Raw genomic sequence first — 20,188 nt, forward strand, 5'->3', positions numbered from 1 at the left:
TTAAGATACGCTTGACGAATGAAACAGGACACAGATCGTAGTCGGGTTTCCTCCTCAATCCCAGCGCGGCCTTCTTGGCTAATTCGTCAACTCTCTCATTCCCTCTCAACCCTACGTGCGCCTTGATCCAAAACAAGGAGACCTCCCGCCTCTGCAATGCAGCTTTTCGGAGGGCCGCCCTTGTTTGCACTGCCAGGGGATGAGGGGAACTAAGAGTGACAGCCTGGAGAGCCGATCTGGAATCGCTGAGGATTCCGACCTTCGCCAGTCCACTCTTGCAGGCTATAGTTACTGCTCTTTGGAGCGCTAGAAGTTCGGCTTGGTAGACGGTGCAATACGGCGGCAATGCAAGCTTGACGGCCTTTGTCTCGGCCTCACCCTTCCATACGGAGAGTGCGGCTCCAACTCGACCCTCAATCTTGCTGCCATCCGTATATATCCTATGGACGTGGCTGTTAACCACGTCTGCATATGAGTCTTCATCTACCAACCCGAACCTCAGCTCTACCTGCTCTGCCGGATGTGGGTCCTCAATCGCAGGAGCCATTCGCTCCACCTCCCTGTCTCTTAGTGCCGGGTGTGGTACCCCCTTCTTGGCCTCATAAAGCCTCGATGTTTCGAGTATTCTGAGGTCAAGAGGGAGTATCCCAGCCAACAGCATTGCAGAGTTCAGGGAGACGGTTCGATATGCTCTGCAGATCTTCTGGGCAAAACCCCGTTGGACGGAGTTGAGCCTTTTTTGGACCCCCATCTTTTCCACGGTGGGTGCCCACGCTGCTGATGCATACAGAATAGTCGGTTCTATGACCGCAGTATAAATAATCCTAACTATTTGGGGGTTAAGCCCCCAGCTTACTCGAACGGCTTTGGCTAGCTGCTTGTATCTTGCGATAGCTTTTTGGCATACGTTGCCGACATGTTCACTGAATGTTAGTCCGCTGTCGATGGTAAGCCCTAAAACCTTAATCGAATTAAAATATTTAATATCCACACCCCCCATCATGAGTCTAGGTGTATCAAATTTCAGCTTCCTGGTGGAGATCATAGCGCATGTTTTGTGTGGTGCAAAATTAAGCTTATTTGCCATACCCCATTCTTTTATTTTGTCCAACACCCTATTGGCTTTCTGCGCTATCTCTAAAGCTGTCTTTCCCTCAAATACTATCACAATATCGTCGGCAAAAGCCTGATTAAAGACCTCCATCTCCTCTAACAAAATTAGCAAGGGGTCCAACAAGAGGTTCCACAGGATCGGTCCACCGATGGACCCCTGTACGCACCCCTTGTCGGTCCCCCTGCCAACCTCCACTCCAGCATATCTCACATTCACTCTTCTTCCGCTCAAGTAGCTACTGAACACCCGCCTCAGGTTCCCCGGACACCCAACTTCAGCCAACCGAACCTTTATGGCTGGCCACCAAGCACTATCGAAGGCCCCCTCTATGTCCAGTGATACCACAACAGAAATTTTCTTCTCCTCCCTCAGCTTTCTGATGTGGTTCACTAACCTATAGAGGGCGTCTTCGGTGCTCCTTTGGGGCATGAAACCATACTGGTTCGGGCTTATTTTGGGCAACAGGTAGAACCTAAGTCGGGCGACCAGCATCTTCTCGAAGATTTTTCCGAGTACAGGAAGGAGGCCGATCGGTCGATAGGCTTTTGGTACCCGGTATGATTCCTTGCCTGGCTTTCTCAGCACCACCACTGTCGCCTGCTTCCACTTTCCGGGAAAGTAGCCGACAGTGAGGCACTTATTCAGCAGGGCAAGGAACCATTCCGGGTTACAATCTACAGCGTGCTGACAGATGTCGGACGTGAGACCGTCCGCCCCGGGGGCCTTTTTGGGGTTGAAGGAGTTGGTCACCTAAATATTGCAAATGTATTGAAATGTGTTCCTAAGGTACACTTTTTTGACAAGTATTGTGGAGCATGTTTTTTGACGGAGTTACTTTTCCTTAGTTTTTATTATTCCTAGGTTCCAATAAAAACTATTTTTGTGTTGGATAGTCTTCTTATCGAGGAGGGCTTTAGTGTACACACTAGGCCGAGGTTACGCGGCGTAAATTCCGCATGATTATTGTAATCAATAATCGCCCGGAATGTATTTTGTATGCGTGGCCTAGTGTGTTTGGGTATATAAAATCAAGCGAAGATTCAGAGGAAATTGTAAAAAAAAAGGAAAATAAATTATTTGAACGCGATTATTTCATGACCTAGTACCGGGCCGACTTTTTTTTAAATATTATAAGGGGGCAAACAAGCAGACGGGTCACCTGATGGAAAGCAACTACCGTCGCCCATGGACACTCGCAACATCAAAAGAGCTGCAGGTGCGTTGCCGGCCTTTTAAGAGGGAATACGTTCTCTTCTTGAAGGTTTGCTGGTCGTATGGGTCCGGAAAAACTGCTGGTGACAGTTCGTTCCAGAGTTTTACAGAGCGCGGCAGAAAGTTACGCGAGAAACGCACCGTGGAAGACTGCCACTCAAGGTGATGAGGATGGTATATTTTTCGCGTGGGACGATGGCGAAAAGTTGCAGGTGGTATGATTCCGAACAATGCCTCAGAGCACTCCCCGTGATACAACCTATAGAGGATGCAGAGTGAAGCTACATCTCGGCGTAATTCCAAGGGGTCCAAGCTGTTTGAAACACTATGGCAGTCAACAATTCGAGCGGCCCTTCGTTGGACTTTTAGTTATTTGGTAGGGATATAAGAGTAGAATACAGATAGACTGTAGGCTACTTTTATGCGGGAAAGTTAATAGACGCGCGGAACGTCTAGATTTATATGAGGAGATTATTTCAAAATCTTCAGAAAAGAATTTAGAAGATTTAAGGTTAGAATCTAGACCAAAGAGATTTTAAGAAAAAAATAGTTTTTTTTTATAAAAAAATGTTTGCGTGCGACCTTTTTGGGGCCTTGTTCAGAAACCTGTCAAGCCCTAAGGACACTTGTATCAGGTTTTTTTACCTGCTCGATGTTTCCTTAATGTCAAGGTCCATTGCTTCGAGGCAGCGGTTGGATAGATATATTTTAGTTGTTATTTCTACGAAAAAAACTCTGTACTCATCAATTCGCAAAGGTGGCATACTTCCGTAACGAACTATTTACTAACGCCAGTTAAAACACGTGTGAATAGTTGATTCTAATATTATTTATTTTTAACAATTATTAAATATTCAAAGAATGTTATATACAAAATTCTCGTGTTGTGATGTTAGTTGCCAATAAACTCCTCCAAAACGGCTGCACCGATTGTGTTGAAATTTTGAGTGCTTACGCTGTGGGGCTGAGAATTGGTCAACGTATATTGTCGAAATAATGCATGTCATCCACTGAACTCCATTATACAAGTACGCTGGACTTATGATACCGACCTGCTTTTTGTGCCTATTTGAAGTGGAATCATCGCCCCCAATGCGGGGGAAGAGAACTAAATCTTACGTAACTTGCAAATGGCCGCTTAATCACTATTGGTTGTAGAAACTAGTATTAGTTCCAAGTAATCCCACTACTGCTATCAGCGCCAATATGGCGACTTTCAAACGTCATCTTTACGTCAAATTTCTTCAGTGGTGTCATCGCATGCCATGCGGCCATGCAAGTTGCCAGCAGCTCTGCGGGGCAGGTTTGAGGTTAGAGAGACAGCAATAGATTTAAGAAATTGTTTTTCATTTCTCTAGCCCTGGTGTATCCTTTAAGTATTATCACTTAGTTTTTTTACACCCTGTAGAGACTTATAATTTTTGTTAGATGTTGCCCGCATGACAGCTGCTGTCATGCTTAATCTAATAAAAGAACAAATATAATCAACAATTCGTTGTTCCCTGATTTCTTCTTCAAAACGTGACCGATTAAATACTTTTTTCATTTAAAATTAAAACAAGGCTTGAGGTGTGTTCCTATTTTTTATATTTTTTTATAATCTAGCCAAATGTGTTTTCTGATTGTTTGAACACAGTTGAAAATCTGGTCATTTTTTGGGTTTTTTAACGTTCGTAACTGTTTTAATAATTAAATTATGAAAAGAAAGAAAACATAGAGACATGATAATAGTGGCCATATATATTCAGGAAAAAAATTATAACTCTACCGGCAGTATCCACGTAAACAAGGAACAACCGTTGTATGGAAAAACGGCCCTAGTGTCTCCTCTTAAGGGATTATTTTATTACAATAACATATTTTCTTACAATAACATATTTTATCCTATTTAAATAGTTGAAGAACGGTCACTTCGCGGCGGTGGATAGAGCGGGGGTGATGCGGGGGGTGGCGCGGGAGGCTGGCCGCGCGTGGTGTCTTTTAGAAAAACTTACGGAAACTATTTCTCAACATTTTAGTACTGAGTGATTATAAAAGAAAAAATACATATATTTTTATTTTTAACAAGGATCAATATATCAAAATTTGGCCGGAAGGTTTAATTGCACCCTGTATATTCCATAATGGTTTAGATGTTGTCGAGATTAGCCTTTACATGCATGTTTATAATTGCATGTTTAATAATTGTCTATTATGCGAAATCATTTATCAAAGATAAACCTAGGTCATAAAACCTGGTTACTTAATTATGAATCCTAAAACGTCGCAGAGACGGACCATAAAATCCTGAATGACTACTTTACGACGTCCTTTAGAATCTGGTTTATGAGAACGAGTGTTCCAGGTATAAAACAGTCGATTTAGTAGCTAGGGCGTTAAATGTTCAACTGCTATTATTGAAAATGATACTAAACGAAAAGCTTATGAACCGAACTCAAATGATCGATTTTCGGAGTGCAAATGGCCGTGTTTGAATAGGATATAATTTTACTGCAATGTTTTCACACACAAAAGGTTTCATCAGTTTAAGCGTTAATACGTGCCAGACAAACAGACAGACATAACATTGCAGAATCGGGTGAGTTTAACCGAGTCAACTCACTTATTGTTGACACAAGTCATCAATATTTGACAGATAACAGCGGTTTAATCTAATCTTAATTTCATAAGTTGAATTGCATCGGAATGTACCACTTGTAATGAGGGAAATGGAACAGATGGCATTTTCACAATAGCCTTATCGGTTTTAATATGGCTTGCGCCAAGATAACATAAAATAACCATAAACATATCGAAATACGATACAAAGGTCGAGACATAAATAAGTCTCATTACATATACCGTTTTGAATTTGGTTCCTTTTAAAACTAAAATATTATAGCATTGCAAGGTTGCTCCCCGGTATAGTTGACAGCAACCTGTGAGGTTTTTGTCGTAGTCGTACTCGAAATTGTAGATTTTTGGAACGATTATTTTTTTGAAAAAATTAAGACAATTTTTGCTATAGTTGTAAGCCGTGCGGCGTGCGCGCATTTCTCTGTCTCTCTCTCTCTCATTAGAGAGCAAGCCAGTTATTTTAGTTCCATCCGGGTGTCTCTTGACATCTCTCAAGTTTTTATCACATTTACGCTTCTACAGAATAGTATTGCGATGCCTTAATTTGTATGTTACCTAAGGTATATTAACTTTAAGATGTTGGTATTTCATTGCGTCTAAATTCCTATATTTGACAGGAACGAAACATTTTTCGGGGACAAAAACTATATTCTTCGTCATTTATGTGGCTTAAACGTGAAAGCCTGGTAACAAACAAACTGTTCTGTTTATAATATCAGTATGAATATAAGTAAAGCAATGATCTGGGGGCACGACAGTGCCCCCTCCAAGTCGAGCAAAAAAGCGGCACGGCCGTACCATCCTTTTCTCGATCCAATTCAGGCTCTTTTTGACCCCTTATAACTTCATTGTGGATAAACCAACAAGCCTGAATTTTCAGTCGCTAAGCAAGCATTGTATAAACACGGCATATTTAAAATTTTATTAAATTTGAACGAGTAGTTTAAGAGCTGTAACTTGTTAAAGTTTCTTAATTTTGTCACTGACTGACTGACTGACCGATCACCAAAAGTCAGCAGACATAGAACCTTCAAACTTAGAATATAATTAGTGTTTAGTGTCTAAATCAAGGAAAAAATCAAATATATCAAAATTTATGTCCAGTTTTCTAGATACACTAACTTCGTAAATAACTTTGTAATCCCATATAAATGTATAGGATTACAAAGTTATATTTGCGGTTTATTAATCATTGTACCCGTACCATCAATATCTCCGGTTTATCGTCGGTAGAGAGATATCTACTAGTGTTTAGTGTCTTAATTAAGGGAAAACCGAATAAACATTTCATAATTACTGTCCAGTGTTCTTATTCTTTCTCTAACTTCGTGAATAACTTTGTAATCCCATATAGGTATACACTATACATGTATACAAAGTTACATTAATTGCAATTTATGAATTAGTACCTGGATGACCGAGCTTTGCTCGGTATAGCAAACACTCATTGACTTCGTGTTACTTAATAACGCCATCTGCTGGTCGTTAAAACAATTAGTTGCTCACAAAACAGTATTATTATTCGCCAATAGATGTCAGGAAGAGTCATATTTTTCAGTTTATCGACTATCGATAAAACACGAATAAAAATACATTTTCTGATAATGATTCCTAGCTAGATCGATTTATCGCGCCCGAAACCCCCTATAAACTAAATTTCATGAAAATCGTTGGAGCCGATTCCGAGATTCCATGTATATATATATACAGGGTGTAACAAAAACAAGTGATAATACTTTAGGGTGTGTACGTGTTCCTTGTAGAGAGTTCACTGTGAAAGTGGCAGCGCTGAAAGACCAAATTTTTTTTTCACTTTTGTATGGGGAAACTCGTGACGCACGGGCCCTTGCCCATACAAAAGTGAAAAAAAATGTTCGTCTTTCAGAGCTGCTACTTTCACAGTGAACTCTCTACAAGGAACATGTACACACCCTAAAGTATTATCACTAGTTTTTGTTACACACTGTATACAAGAATTGCTCGTTTAAAGATATAAGATTGTACCGGTACCATCGATATTTCCGTACGTATATTCGAAGGAGTGATAGTTGCACATAGGTATTTAATATTTATATATTATATGAAGCACTAGTATTGCATGGATCTCATAAATTTTTACGGTATAAAAACTGAGTTGCGAGACTTGGTTTTTTTACAGGATGTTTTTGATGGGATAATAGTATTGCTTAAGAAATAAGAAATAGTTTAGGTTCTTATTAATAATTGATAACGCTTAAATCCTAATCCAATATGTGGTTATTTTAAAATAAATCCAAAACATAAATTATTATGAAATAATTTTATGGTAACATAAGATAGTGATGGTAACATTAAAGATAGTAATTACTAATATTATTTTATCTTTACAATTGTGGATCGTTAATTTTTTTTCTCACAATAACAGTACCAAATTGCTATAATAGACGATTTCGTACCACTTTTGCAGTATTATTAATACAAAAAATACTACGAATTTGCTACAATTTTGATGATGGTTACTGATTAGAAATAGTTGTTTGTGAGTTGTGACTACAAATAATTACATGCTAAACATGCTAAAGCACCGTACCAAAATAATTTTCAGCAAGTGGTAGAAAAACTGTATTAAGTAAGTAGAATGTTTTTTTTATGAAATAAGGGGGCAAAGGAGCAAACGGGTCACCTGATGGAAAGCAATTTCCGTCGCCCATGGACACTCGCAGCATCAGAAGAGCTGCAGGTGCGTAGCCGGCCTTTTAAGAGTGAATAGGGTAATAGGGGAGGGTAGGGATGGGAAGGGAAGGGAATAGGGGAGGGTAGGGAAGGGAATAGGGTAGGGGATTGGGCCACCGGTAAAATCACTCACTCGGCGAAACACAGCGCAAGCGCTGTTTCACACCGGTTTTCTGTGAGAACGTGGTATTTCTCCGGTCGAGCCGGCCCATTCGTGCCGAAGCATGGCTCTCCCACGTATAAAATGTAGATATTTAAATGAAGATGAATGAAAAAAGAAATGAGATGAATTTTTAATTAAGCTACTTAAAATTGGAACAAGCAGCCCAGCACCGCGGCCACAAGTCCTCCCTCTTTCCATAGCAAAATAAACTCTTTCCATAGCAACCTATTGGTAACTATGGAAAGAGTTTTTTTTTTAATGATATAAGGGGGCAAACGAGCAAACGGGTCATCTGATGGAAAGCAACTTCCGTCGCCCATGGACACTCGCAGCATCAGAAGAGCTGCAGATGCGTTGCCGGCCTTTTAAGAGGGAATAGGGTAATAGGGGAGGGTAGGGATGGGAAGGAAAGGGAATAGGGGTGGATAGGGAAGGGAATTGGGCCTCCGGTAAACTCAAGTTCACTCGGCGAAACACAGCGCAAGCGTTGTTTCACGCCGGTTTTCTGGGAGAACGTGGTATTTCTCCGGGCGAGCCGGCCCATTCGTGCCAAAGCATGGCTCTCCCACGTATAAATTTCTTGTCTTTGTCCACTGAATTCTGAAATTCGAGTCGATGGGTAGCGCCATGCTCGGGAAAAAGACAATATGTAGACATGGGAAAGAAACTGCCATTACTTTCTTTCGAAGAATCGACTGGGCAACGCCGTGCTAGCCACGCTGGTCACGTTGCAATGTTGTCTGACCCTAAGGTAAAAATCGGTAGTGTACAGCAAAAAACTTTGCTGTCGTAGCGACTGGTCTCTAATGTATGTGGGACTCCCAATCTAGTAGGCGGCATGAAGTAAAGATGAATGATGAAGAAATTTACAATCAAGAAGTTCATAGCTGCACCTTCACTTCGTCTGCACCTACACTCTGCTACCAACTTGTTAATTAAGAACGAAACAATCTCGCAAAAAATAAAACTAGCTATTTGACCGAGCTTTGCTCGGTATTCGATAACACACGATTAAAATGACATTTTCTAAAAATGATTCCTAGCTAGATCGATTTATCGCCCCTAAAACCCCCTATATACTAAATTTCATGAAAATCGTTGGAGCCGATCCCGAGATTCCAATTATATATACTTATATATATATATACAAGAATTGCTCGTTTAAAGATATAAGATATTGTTACGACAACACGAGTGACAAAATATTGGAAACAAATTGAATTTCGTAAATTAATTGTTCAAGGAGTTTCTTGGAAACAATTTATATAATTAACACCGACAGCGAATACGCATAAGTGCTGTGATGCCAGAAACACAATTTCACTGCAGAATGAGTAAATCATTCTGCATAATATTGACATTCTGAGAAAAAATGAATCAATTTTTTTTCAGAATATCTCGTGTTTTCCTACCACCGGTTCGGGAACTAACCCGGCGAGAAGAACCGCGTAAGAAAATAAATACTCGTGTACAATATTTACTATTTAGGTATGGGGGCGTCCACAAATTACGTAAGGTGCTTAGGGGGGGAGGGGGTCAAGTCAAATCTCATCTAATCTCACGTCTCGGCAAATCTCACGTAATTTCAAAAATACGTTTCTTTCTCAACATTTCATATTTTGCATATTTTGGTACATTTCATCCAGATTATTATGCTTAAGATTTAATCGTAAGCATATTGTTATACGATTAAGATCATTCACAAATTCGTTCGAAAGAAAATCTACTGACTGTCAAACCAAACGTTTACGTAAGACACTCACAAATCTCACGTGGGGGGGGGGGGGGGGGGGGAGGGGTGGTTGAATAAAATCTCACGAATTCTCACCAGAGTCGGGGGGGTTAAAAAATTCAAATAAACACTTCACGTAATTTGTGGACGCCCCCTATGACATTGTCGAAAAAAGCACCCCGTGTCACCAAATATTGGTCCAATATCACTGAAAATGGAAACAGAAAAGGAAGCTTCAGAAAGAAAATGCCAAAATAATAAAGCTTGTTATGAACCAAACGTAAACAGCCTTCAGATGATTTGTGTATGTCCAGATGTTACGAAGTGACGCAAAAACCAACCATTAACTGTAATTTGTAGGCAGAGAAGTTTCCTATTGTTCGGTATATGGACGAGAAAACATTTGGGTCGTGACTCGTGACGTACAGGGAAAACTGTAGCGCTCACGGATATCGCGATAAACTACGTAGGAGTGAAAAGGACAGGTGTATAATTTAGTATGAGACATGATAAACTTGTCTTTGTTTTTTTTCTGTGGTCAAAATTTAAGGTGACTTTCCGATCTTTGCCGAAAGTGACTGCTACACACATACACAGATTTAATAATTATTAAACAGATTCCATTCTTTATCAGAGCTTTTTTTCAAAATCGGTTTTGCGGTTACGGAGTTAATGTAACCAACAAAAACTTTTCTCTTTGTTATAATATTACTAGCTGTCCCGGCAAATGTTGTTTTGCCATGTAAAGAATTTCGCCTGTACTATTTTACTGAAGTGACTAAATAAGTATGGCACCTCGGCGACGTCCATCGCTATCCCGTCGCACAAACAATGGTCGCCGTCAGTCTCGAGTTGTAATCATTTACTATTATTTATTCAACAAAATATGCACTCATCAATATAAAATGCACCCAGTAGCCGATTCTCAGACCCACTGAATATGCATATAAAATTTGGTAAAAATCAGTAAAGCCGTTTCGGAGGAGTACGGTACCTAACTAACATTGTGACACGAGATTCCATAATAATATTATAAATACGAAAGTGTGTCTGTCTGTCTGTCCGTCTGTCTGTCTGTCTGTCTGTCTGTCTGTCTGTCTGTCTGTCTGTTACCTCTTCACGCTTAAGCCGCTGAACCGATTTTGCTGAAATTTGGCATGGAGATACCTTGAGTCCCGGGAAAGGACATAGGATAGTTTTTATCCCGGAAAATGTACGGTTCCAGCGCGGTAAATAAATTTTGACGCAATCCTATTTGATAAAATTAATTAATTATTGTTATGTTATCCACGCCCGCGAGTATAACGCAATAAAATTAATTTATTCATTTTATTAAAGAGTAGAGACTCTACAATTACGTTTCCTATAGTATTGTGGAAATTCAGAGGCATACATTAAATTAAAATTTTAATGAAAATCTATTAAATGAGAGGGATATAGGGAGTTCCAAAGAGAAGGGTTAATATTAGTACGAACTACGGAGTACCTACGGATTGTATGTACCAAAAAGTAAAAAAAAATGTGACCTGTGAAAATACACGTTTGTTATCACGATCGTAGTAGAATACCTAATTAGGTATTATTAGTAATTAGCAATCGTAGTTAAAGTTATTCAGAATGTCGTATGACCTGTTACATAAGGTTTTGCTTTCTAGCATTAATGGAAGTATACAGTTCTTTTTGCCTTGTCATTACACTTTAAGAGTATACTAGTTGCGCCTGCGACTATCCAGTCTATCCATACTAATATTATAATTGCGAAAGTGTGTCTGTCTGTCTGTCTGGTACCTATTCACGCCCGAACCGCTGAACCGATTTTGCTGAAATTTGGCATGGAGATACTTTGAGTCCCGGGAAAGGACATAGGATAGTTTTTATCCCGGAAAATGTACGGTAAATTTTCGGTAAAATTTAAAAAAAAAATATTTTTTTAGATCAAAGTGGTCCTTGTTCAAAGAGACAAAAAAGCATCAAAATTCCAAGGTTTAGCTAGAATTTTCTTCCATTTCAATATAATATATTTTAATGTATTTGATAAGGTTATCTATGCATTCGTTATACGAGAAAATATGCAAATTTATTACTTATCAGAGCTCAAGGTGGTCACGTATGGGTAGAAATACACGTTTAGCACAGCTGATAGTTTACCCTAGAAGTTTACCTCTTCACGCCCAAACTAGGACAACTAATCCCGGGAAGGATATAGGCTATTTTTAACCCCCGACAAGAGGGGTGTTATTTATCCTGGAGAAATGTACGGTTCTCACGCGAAAAACGATTTATAAACTTCCAAAATTTCGCCTTTGCTATATTAATGTAAGTAATTTATATTCGCGTAACTTTGCTAAGGTCGCTTTGCTAAGGTAAGGTAAGGTTGGTGGGATCGTGTTGATGATCTATATTAAATCATTAGATTCGAATCGTCGCCTAGAATTATTAAAATTTCATTCTCCATTGCCGTTATAATTTATCTCACCGGACCGTTACGAAATTGGAATTATGTTGTAATAATTATGGGAATTGCCCTTGTTATGACAATAATAAAATTTACTTGGAAGAACTAAATTTTAGAATGAGTTAAGAACTGCGACTATTTTAAGCTACTAGAGATCGCCCAATGGTCGAAATCCGACCTTACTAGCAACGACATTAGGACTACTACCTATATTTTGTAAAAAATATTGACTTCATTGTTTTTTCAATTCTTGTCTCTGGGATTCAGTTGATCTCAGACTGGCCGTTTAAACATGGTTTAATAGTATCTAAAATTAAATAATAAAAAAAAACAATAATCCATTTTCAATTTGTCACCTTGTTGTCAACAGACTTCAACCATAAATAAAAGAGTATAATTCTTATTTATAGGCTTGTCACTCAAAAATCTGTCATTTTTCCTAGTAGTAGTGTCGTAGTGTGTGTAACGTTTTATTTGTTAAAAATATATATGATAAAAGCATCATTTTAAAATAATATTAGCTCGATGCACTCCTTCACCATATAAACTATAACTGTGCGAAATTTCATGCACCTACGTTTCTCCATTTTTCGTAAAAAGGGTTACAAAGTTTTTCTCTCACGTATTAATATATAGATTTTATTGTTTTGGTGACTATGACAATTATATTTTTTTTATTTATCTTATATCTTTAACACTACGGTGCACGCGCCTCAAAAAGGTTCAAGAGTGCTCGCGTGGGCTACACTTGTAGCCCAATTAAAATTGAAATATAAATTAAGATATCAGTGTTATTTCAAAATAAAACTCATTTATTGTTATTAATGACATTTATTAAGTAAACTAAAATAAAAAAAAAATCTTATCTTTCTTAAACTAAATAATATCAACAAAACTTCAGACTTCTTAAAAAATCAAATATTTTTACTTCTTTGAGATCAATCAACTTTTGGTTTAATTTTTAAGTTTGTTTTATAATATATTTTTTTAATTTTCATTACAAGAAGGACAAATTAAAATTTGGTGATCACTACAAATACGCCTGTAGCATTTTGAGCATGTTTTTCTTGTGCTGCGATCACGAATTCTGTTACAAAATGCACAGCGTGCAACTCCGCCACGAATTGGCATACTTCCTTGTTGAGGAGCTTCTGATATGTTCAACAACAGTTTGGCTTTTGTTTTGATGCTCCTTGGCACATTATCCTTATAAATACGTTCTAGAATTACTGGTTTCACAAGCTCAAACCCCAAAGACTGAAGGAAAAGGCGTCTGATGATTTTTTCATTTGAATTATTCATCTGATGAATAACTAGGCTATTTATAGCTGTAATATTCAAAAAATTAAAAAATAATGTAAGAGGCCAGCGCCTACTATTTCTAGATACGTCATATTGACGACACATCCTATCTACAATATCCACCCCACACTTTGTGTGGTTATAAAAAGTTATAATTTCAGGTTTTTGTGCGTCGCCGGTAGTAGCATCTATTGCTTCATCGTAGTGCATTGTGGACAATAATAAGACTGTTTTGTTTCTTTTTGGCACATAACTGACAAGTGTACAGTCTTTCTGAAACCCAAATAGAGAGCTATTTATTTGTCGGCCCTGACTAGTCTTAAAATTTGTGGGTATTTCTGGTTTGTTACTCTTGAGAGTGCCGACAACAGTAATTCTTTTTTCCAAAAGCTGCAATGCCACTGGATAACTGGTGAACCAATTATCCATCGTAACATTGCATCCCATATTTGTAAGTGGCTCTAGTAATCTGTTGGTGACGTCTGCAACTTTGTTGGATACACGAAATGGCCCTTCTGGTTGTTCACCACAATAAACTTCAAAGTTGTAAATATACGGGTATTTTGTGTCCACTACCATAAATATTTTTATTCCAAATTTTGCTGGTTTGTTGGGTAGGTACATTATAAATGCACATCGACCTCTAAATGCTACGAGTTGCTCATCCAACGTCATGTGTTCACTTGGAGTATAATATTCTAAGCAATGCTTTCTCATACCCTCAATAAAGTGCCGTATGGCTGCAAGTTTATCGATTTCTTGTCTTTGAGGGCGATCGCGGATGTCATCAAATCGCAAAGATCGTAATAGGAAACGAAATCTATTTATCGACATTGTGAGATATACTAGCTCAAAGCCTGTCCCAATGGAGTTGTCCCAAAAGTCTTTAAGATTTTGACGTCCAGATCTATTGGCTCCGATTACTATAAGTAACCCAACAAACGCTCTCATTTCAGTGAGAGTCGTAGGTTTCGCATCGCGTTCTCTTTGGTATTTAGTCTTTATAGTATTTATATATATATATTTGTGCAATTCACCAAGGATTCAAAAACATCAGTGTCAAAAAATAACTCAAAACATTGAAGGGGTGTGCTGGCATTACAGGCAGTACCTTTTGGTCCTAAAGGTCTATGTATAATATTGTGAGAACGTACCCTTGTTGCAGGAAATGGACGTTTTCTCCATTCTGTTTCATTTCGTGACTTATAAGTGGCTAAATCTGCAAGCGGTACACTGTCATCCGAATCGCTGTTGTTTTGTTCAGCAATCTCATCATTTTCATCATCTTCTTGCTCGGTGTCAGTTTCATGCGGAGAATTAATTATATTTTCCTCTTCTCTCAAATCCTCTTCCTGTTCACTTTCAATCAAATCATCCTGATCTAACTCCTCTTCTAGCCATCTCGACACGTTTTCTTCCAATCTGCGTTCCATATTTCCGATCTGTTTCTAAAATATTAACAAAAAGTAAGTTCACATTTCACAAATATAAAATACGAAACCAAAATTATTACGAAAACATAATATTGATGTCAATTAAAAAAAAAATTACGTACCTCAAAAGTTCCGCCAGTGCACTCAAGGGCTACATATGTAGCCCAACAACTTTAAATCGTTATTACTTGCACGTGCGCCAGCGTCAAGTGCTCACGCCACACTAAACGCGTCCAGCAACAACCAATCGGAGCTTAGCTAGCGGCTCAAAGTTAAATCACACCATTTTGTGAAGTTATGAACAAAAACAATACCCTGGGCTACATGTGTAGCCCGCGCGTGTACTCGCGTGTTAAACGAGCAATTCTTGTATATAAGTATATATACTTAATTGAAATCTCGGATATGGTGAAATTAAATTGACCTAATCGCTGTTAAAAAGTAAATGTTATTTATATACTGGATTGAGGACTTCCTAATGTAATTCATTACAATCATGGTCATCCTTTCATCTAAAGGAGTGTTGACAAATCATTTGGTTTAATGGACGTACCGTCAATACATAGGTACTAACTACTAATAGCTAGTTAAGCAATTATGGAAATTATTAATTACTAGATGACGCCCGCAACTCCGTTGCGCCAAAACTCGTATATCGCGCGGGAACCGTACATTTTTTGGGAACAAAAAGTATCCAATGTCCTTTCCCGGGACCAGGCCTGTCCCACTCGCGCCTTTAGGTATCGAACTGTAAGTACCCCTTTAAAGGGGCAGATCACAAGGGACTCACAAGCGAGCGGTGACGCGCGCGCAAGATTTTTTCGTCGCATATATCTACGTACTGATTTAACCGCTGTGACAGAATCATTATTAATCTGATAAATATGAACAATTGAAAAAGGTCAAAGAAATATTTCAATAAAGTAATTTAAGACTTTAAAATACAAAAAAAAGGTAAAAAATACACAAACATAGCAAATAAACCTATTTGTTACAAACAAACCGCATACTACACATAAATAAACACAAGTTACTATGTTTAAGTTGTAAAAAATTCCTGACCAGCTCCTACACTATTATAATCGAATATAAAACTATTATAAAATATACGTTGGGTTACTAAAATTTGATTATTACTATAAAAAAGTTTGCTATTAGTAGCTATAGTAATTAAAAGAAGATTATTTTATTTTCTAAAAGGTGGCAATCTTGATTTCGTCAGAAAGGGTACCTCTTACGCGATAGAAAGAGAGCGCACATTTAGGCAAATATAATTGTAGACACCTAGCACTGCGCGGTCGGAATTTGAACTTTATAGTATCGCAGCATGAGTTGTTATTTTTTTAAACGGGTTTCACGAGTTGGACTTCTGTTGGTACTACTAATATATATTCTGTGCCGGGACTCAAAGTATCTCCATGCCAAATTTCAGCAAAATCGGTTCAGCGGTTTGGGCGTGAAGAGTTAACAGACAGACAGACACACTTTCATATTTATAATATTAGTAATAATTTCGTATTTATAGTATTAGTTATATGGAAGTATGGACAAGATGACGCCCGTAACTGTTACGCCAAATTTTGTTTATCGCGCTGAAACTCTACACTCTACAGATTTCTGGGACAAAAACTTTCCTATGTCCTTTTCCAAGACTCAAAGTATCTCCATACCAAGTTTCAGAAAAACCGGTTCAGCGGTTTGCGTATGAAGAGGTTACAGACAAACAGATAGACACTTTTTAATATGGATTTGTTCAACGACATTACTATTTTAAAATAAAATATCTATAAAATATAAATAATATTTTTAATTTAACTTCAAGGCTTACTATACATAATATTATAACTGGATTAAGAATTAGGCAATACTGGTTTTGTGTTTGCAAACATTGAGATGTATTTGGAGCTTTTTTGCATTTTTGCATAAAATAGCAACCAAACCTGCAAAGTTACATTGAAATAAGTCCCGCTATATTTGAATTTATTAACATACAAGTCACAAAGATGTTTTAGCACGTGAATAAAACTAAATAAAACATGGCACAAAATTCAATGTGCAAGGTGTTAGGCCTCAAAATATAGACGTCATTTGCACATGACACAAAATGCATATTATGGCACAAAATGCACAATGCACATGCCAGACAACGCACATGCACAAATTGCACAATATGGCACATGAAAAGTACAAGTTGGATCACTGGAACGAGTTAATGACAAATTTTTTTATATTTTTGGACGTGACGGTAATATTCGTGGACCGCCACGGCAAAACGATAACACAGGGAAATAAAATGTATGGATTTAAATTATATTAAATAAATGAAGACGATTTTAAATTTCCGTCGACGATAACGTTATAACGTGCACGTTAGAGGCCATGACGACGTCTACACTCTTCTGAACCGCACAAAACGTCCGCGGTGCGTAAAATTAAAAGGGCAACCGTGGCCAATGTTTTATCGTGGATGTCGGCGTCCCGTATAACGTGACGCCCCTTTAGCATGGCTGCATAACAAATGCGAAAGAATAGAAATACTGTAGACTGTAGAGTCTATGTCATAAAGTGGTGTTTTATTAGAATTGTTAGGTCTACCGTCTTTGTCATAATGTGGCATTTGATTAGAATTGTTAAACTATAGTCTATGTCATAAAGTGGCATTTTACTTATTTGATTTTTTGTTAGTCGCGGTTAGTGAAACGGTACCTTTAGTTTATCGCTACAATGTTTCTATTCTTTCGCATTTCTGGGCTGAACTATATTATGTTAAAATTTTTGGTCAATGAATATTTGTATCTGTAATTATAAAAAGCGCACAATATGTCATGCCAGCAACATCAAAAAACTTTATAGAAAATTAACTCTATATACGTTTATTTCAACTATGTTTTTGCGTAACTACTGGCTGTTAAGAAGTGGACAATTTCATTGTTTTCCAAATGAGTATTTACAAAGATGTTGTCTTTATCATGTAAATGCTTTAAACTATGTTTAGGTTATTATATGCTACATAGTACATACATAGTAATGTGTGAAAAATTAGTTCCGCTATAATATATCTACTTATTTGCTTTGAACATACTTTACGACTATAATACTATCATGATGTCATGATTATTTTTATGAAATAAGGGGGCAAACGAGCAAACGGGACACGTGATGGAAATCAACTTCCGTCGCCCATGGACACTCGCAGTATTAGAAGAGCTGCAGGTGCGTTGCCGGCCTTCTAAGAAGGAATAGGGTAATAGGGGAGGGTAGGGATGGGAAGGGAAGGGAATAGGGGAGAGTAGGGAAGGGAATAGGGTAGGGGATTGGGCTTACGGTAAACTCACTCACTCGGCGAAACACAGCGCAAGCGCTGTTTCACGCCGGTTTTCTGTGAGAACGTGGTATTTCTCCGGTCGAGCCGGCCCATTCGTGCCGAAGCATGGCTATTCCACGTCTAAATAGGCTTATTAAAAAATAAATCCCACCTACACATCTGAATAGGCTTATTAAAAAAAAACTTAAATAAAACTTATGAATGTTTTCAGTTTTTGTGTAGCTCACGTCAAACTCTCAATTTCTGACCGTTATTGACTGTAGTTTATGTTTTCAATAAAGTTGTTGATTGGTTAAAGTTAGGATTTTGGACGTTAGCCAATCAAAAGTTTTAGTGTATAGATAAACTGCAGTCAAAAAACCCTGAGGAACGATGCATAATTATCCAATTAGTCCTTTGCAAATCCTTCTGCTTCTTTGCAAAATCCATTTATGATCTACGGGGCAGAAATGGTCACATTTAGCAATTCCTCTCAATCAATTCAGCAAATGAATAGTCAAGACTGTCAAACTGACAAATGTCAAATTAGTACGAATTACTAGAGAAAATGAATCATGTTATGATTCTTAATATGATTCTCCAAAGCGACCATTTTAGCTCCGCTAGACTCTAGATCGCACTGATGAAATTTAAACACTCACAGTTCACACCCAAAAAGTTATTGAGTAATTTTCTTATTTAGCTATGTACAAGATATTATAATTATTAACTATGTGTCTCGATTACGAGTACTAGTGAGGGAGTAGTAACGCAAAAAAATATCGATATACCCTTTGGTCGGTGGTCAGAGCTGTCGTCATTGTAATTTTTTTCCTGATTGTACTTGTGATAGTACGGTAGATGATAGGTATTTAGTATAACAGTACTAGATATTTTGTACCAGGTCAACGAGTAGTAAATATTTATATTTGTAAAATTTATTAAAATTTAATGGAATTCTTGTTTCTAAGTATAATGAAGAAATTAACGGTAAGGAGGTGTAACTGAAATTCCAGTAAGTACACAAAGCAAATTAATATTTTATAACAATATAGCACCTAATTTTAAATTCAAATTTGGCACAGCAAAAACGTCTGAATTATGAATTATTTTCTTAGCAACTAGCAATATCATTTACGTATATTTTATATGGATATAAATGAACTTAATTTTTAAGATTTTAAAGTTTTAAGTCCATGTTTATTGTATCAGTCAAAAAGTCTATTAAATTCAAAATAATCACACCCAATAACTTACTCAGATTGGACTATTTGCACTAATTTGAGTAAAAGTCAACCCTGTTATAAAATATCAAGTCTTTTCTATAATAAACACGTTGAACGAGATAGGTGTCGTGACATTTAATCCAGGGTTAACTCTAACCCGGACTGGCGCAATTGAGCCCGAGGAGTTTAAAGATGTTGTCAATAATAATAATCGATGATTGGATGCAATGTCAACATCCAGCGACGTCTTTTGTGTCAGCTGATTCAGGAACAAGAAATTGTTTCGCAAAAATGACCATAGAAAAAAGTCTTTTTGTAAAGCCAAAATTATTTTTCGTGGAAACCGCACATTTTCCGGAATTAAAAGTCAACATCATTCCCGAGAATCAAAAGTTTTTAACTTTCATGAAAATTCCAAAAAGAGTTGAGTTTAAAAAAATCGAGGAGATAACCAGACTACCACAATTTCGATATAGTTTAATAATACTGTCGATACTCACTTTATCGATATCGTAATATCCAAATCACATCACTAGTCACGGCACTCGCGGTATACAACGTGCAACTTAACCGATGGTTGGTACGGCACTGCGAATCGACGCGAGCGCAGGACCTTGCAGCATAACCTTTAACTTGTCACGTCAGGTTTCATAATGATGGGGTCGGTGACTCGAAATTTCGTAAAAGTACAGAAAAGTATAATGTGGGTCATGGGGGACGAGTTAAGGCGACCGTTACTTCACCACACTAATATTATAAGTATGTATGTATATATTCGTTTAGCTGCTTAACAGATAATAATATGATGGATACGGAATTACTTTGAACTCCGGATAGGACATAGGATTCTTCACTCGCATGCGGACGAGATCCGTGTGCGGGTGACAAAAAGCAGGAAAATAATGCCGCAGATCATCAC

At 37.7% G+C, this 20,188-nt stretch overlaps 2 protein-coding genes across 2 annotated transcripts in view; both read right to left on the reverse strand.

Moving 5' to 3' along the window:
* The window catches only part of LOC121728649 (proton-coupled amino acid transporter-like protein pathetic), a 62,666-nt gene extending 42,817 nt beyond the window's left edge, over positions 1 to 19,849 (reverse strand). Inside the window, exon 1 of the mRNA XM_042116873.1 lies at positions 19,770 to 19,849. The gene's annotated coding sequence lies outside the window, so the exon portion shown is untranslated. The remainder of the gene's footprint in view (positions 1 to 19,769) is intronic.
* LOC121729104 lies at positions 633 to 14,739 on the reverse strand. Its single transcript, XM_042117491.1, has 3 exons — positions 14,461 to 14,739; positions 1,509 to 1,864; positions 633 to 801 (listed from the first exon to the last, which is right to left on the reverse strand). The coding sequence occupies exons 1-3, from the start codon at positions 14,737 to 14,739 to the stop codon at positions 633 to 635; spliced, it is 804 nt and encodes a 267-aa protein (XP_041973425.1).
* Positions 19,850 to 20,188: the final 339 nt, after the last annotated feature.

This window comes from Aricia agestis, chromosome 7 (genome assembly GCF_905147365.1).
Source record: "Aricia agestis chromosome 7, ilAriAges1.1, whole genome shotgun sequence".
NCBI lineage: Eukaryota > Metazoa > Arthropoda > Insecta > Lepidoptera > Lycaenidae > Aricia > Aricia agestis.

Excerpts from the sequence above, each read along its gene's own strand:
- LOC121729104 (XM_042117491.1), bottom strand. The coding sequence starts at position 14,739 with ATGGAACGCAGATTGGAAGAAAACGTGTCGAGATGGCTAGAAGAGGAG. Across the intron at positions 1,865-14,460 it reads GTCCATTTCCTGCAACAAGG|GTGACCAACTCCTTCAACCC; the intron begins GTACGTTCTCAC and ends TGCAATATTTAG. Across the intron at positions 802-1,508 it reads ACCGAAGACGCCCTCTATAG|AACCGACTATTCTGTATGCA; the intron begins GTTAGTGAACCA and ends CTGCGGTCATAG.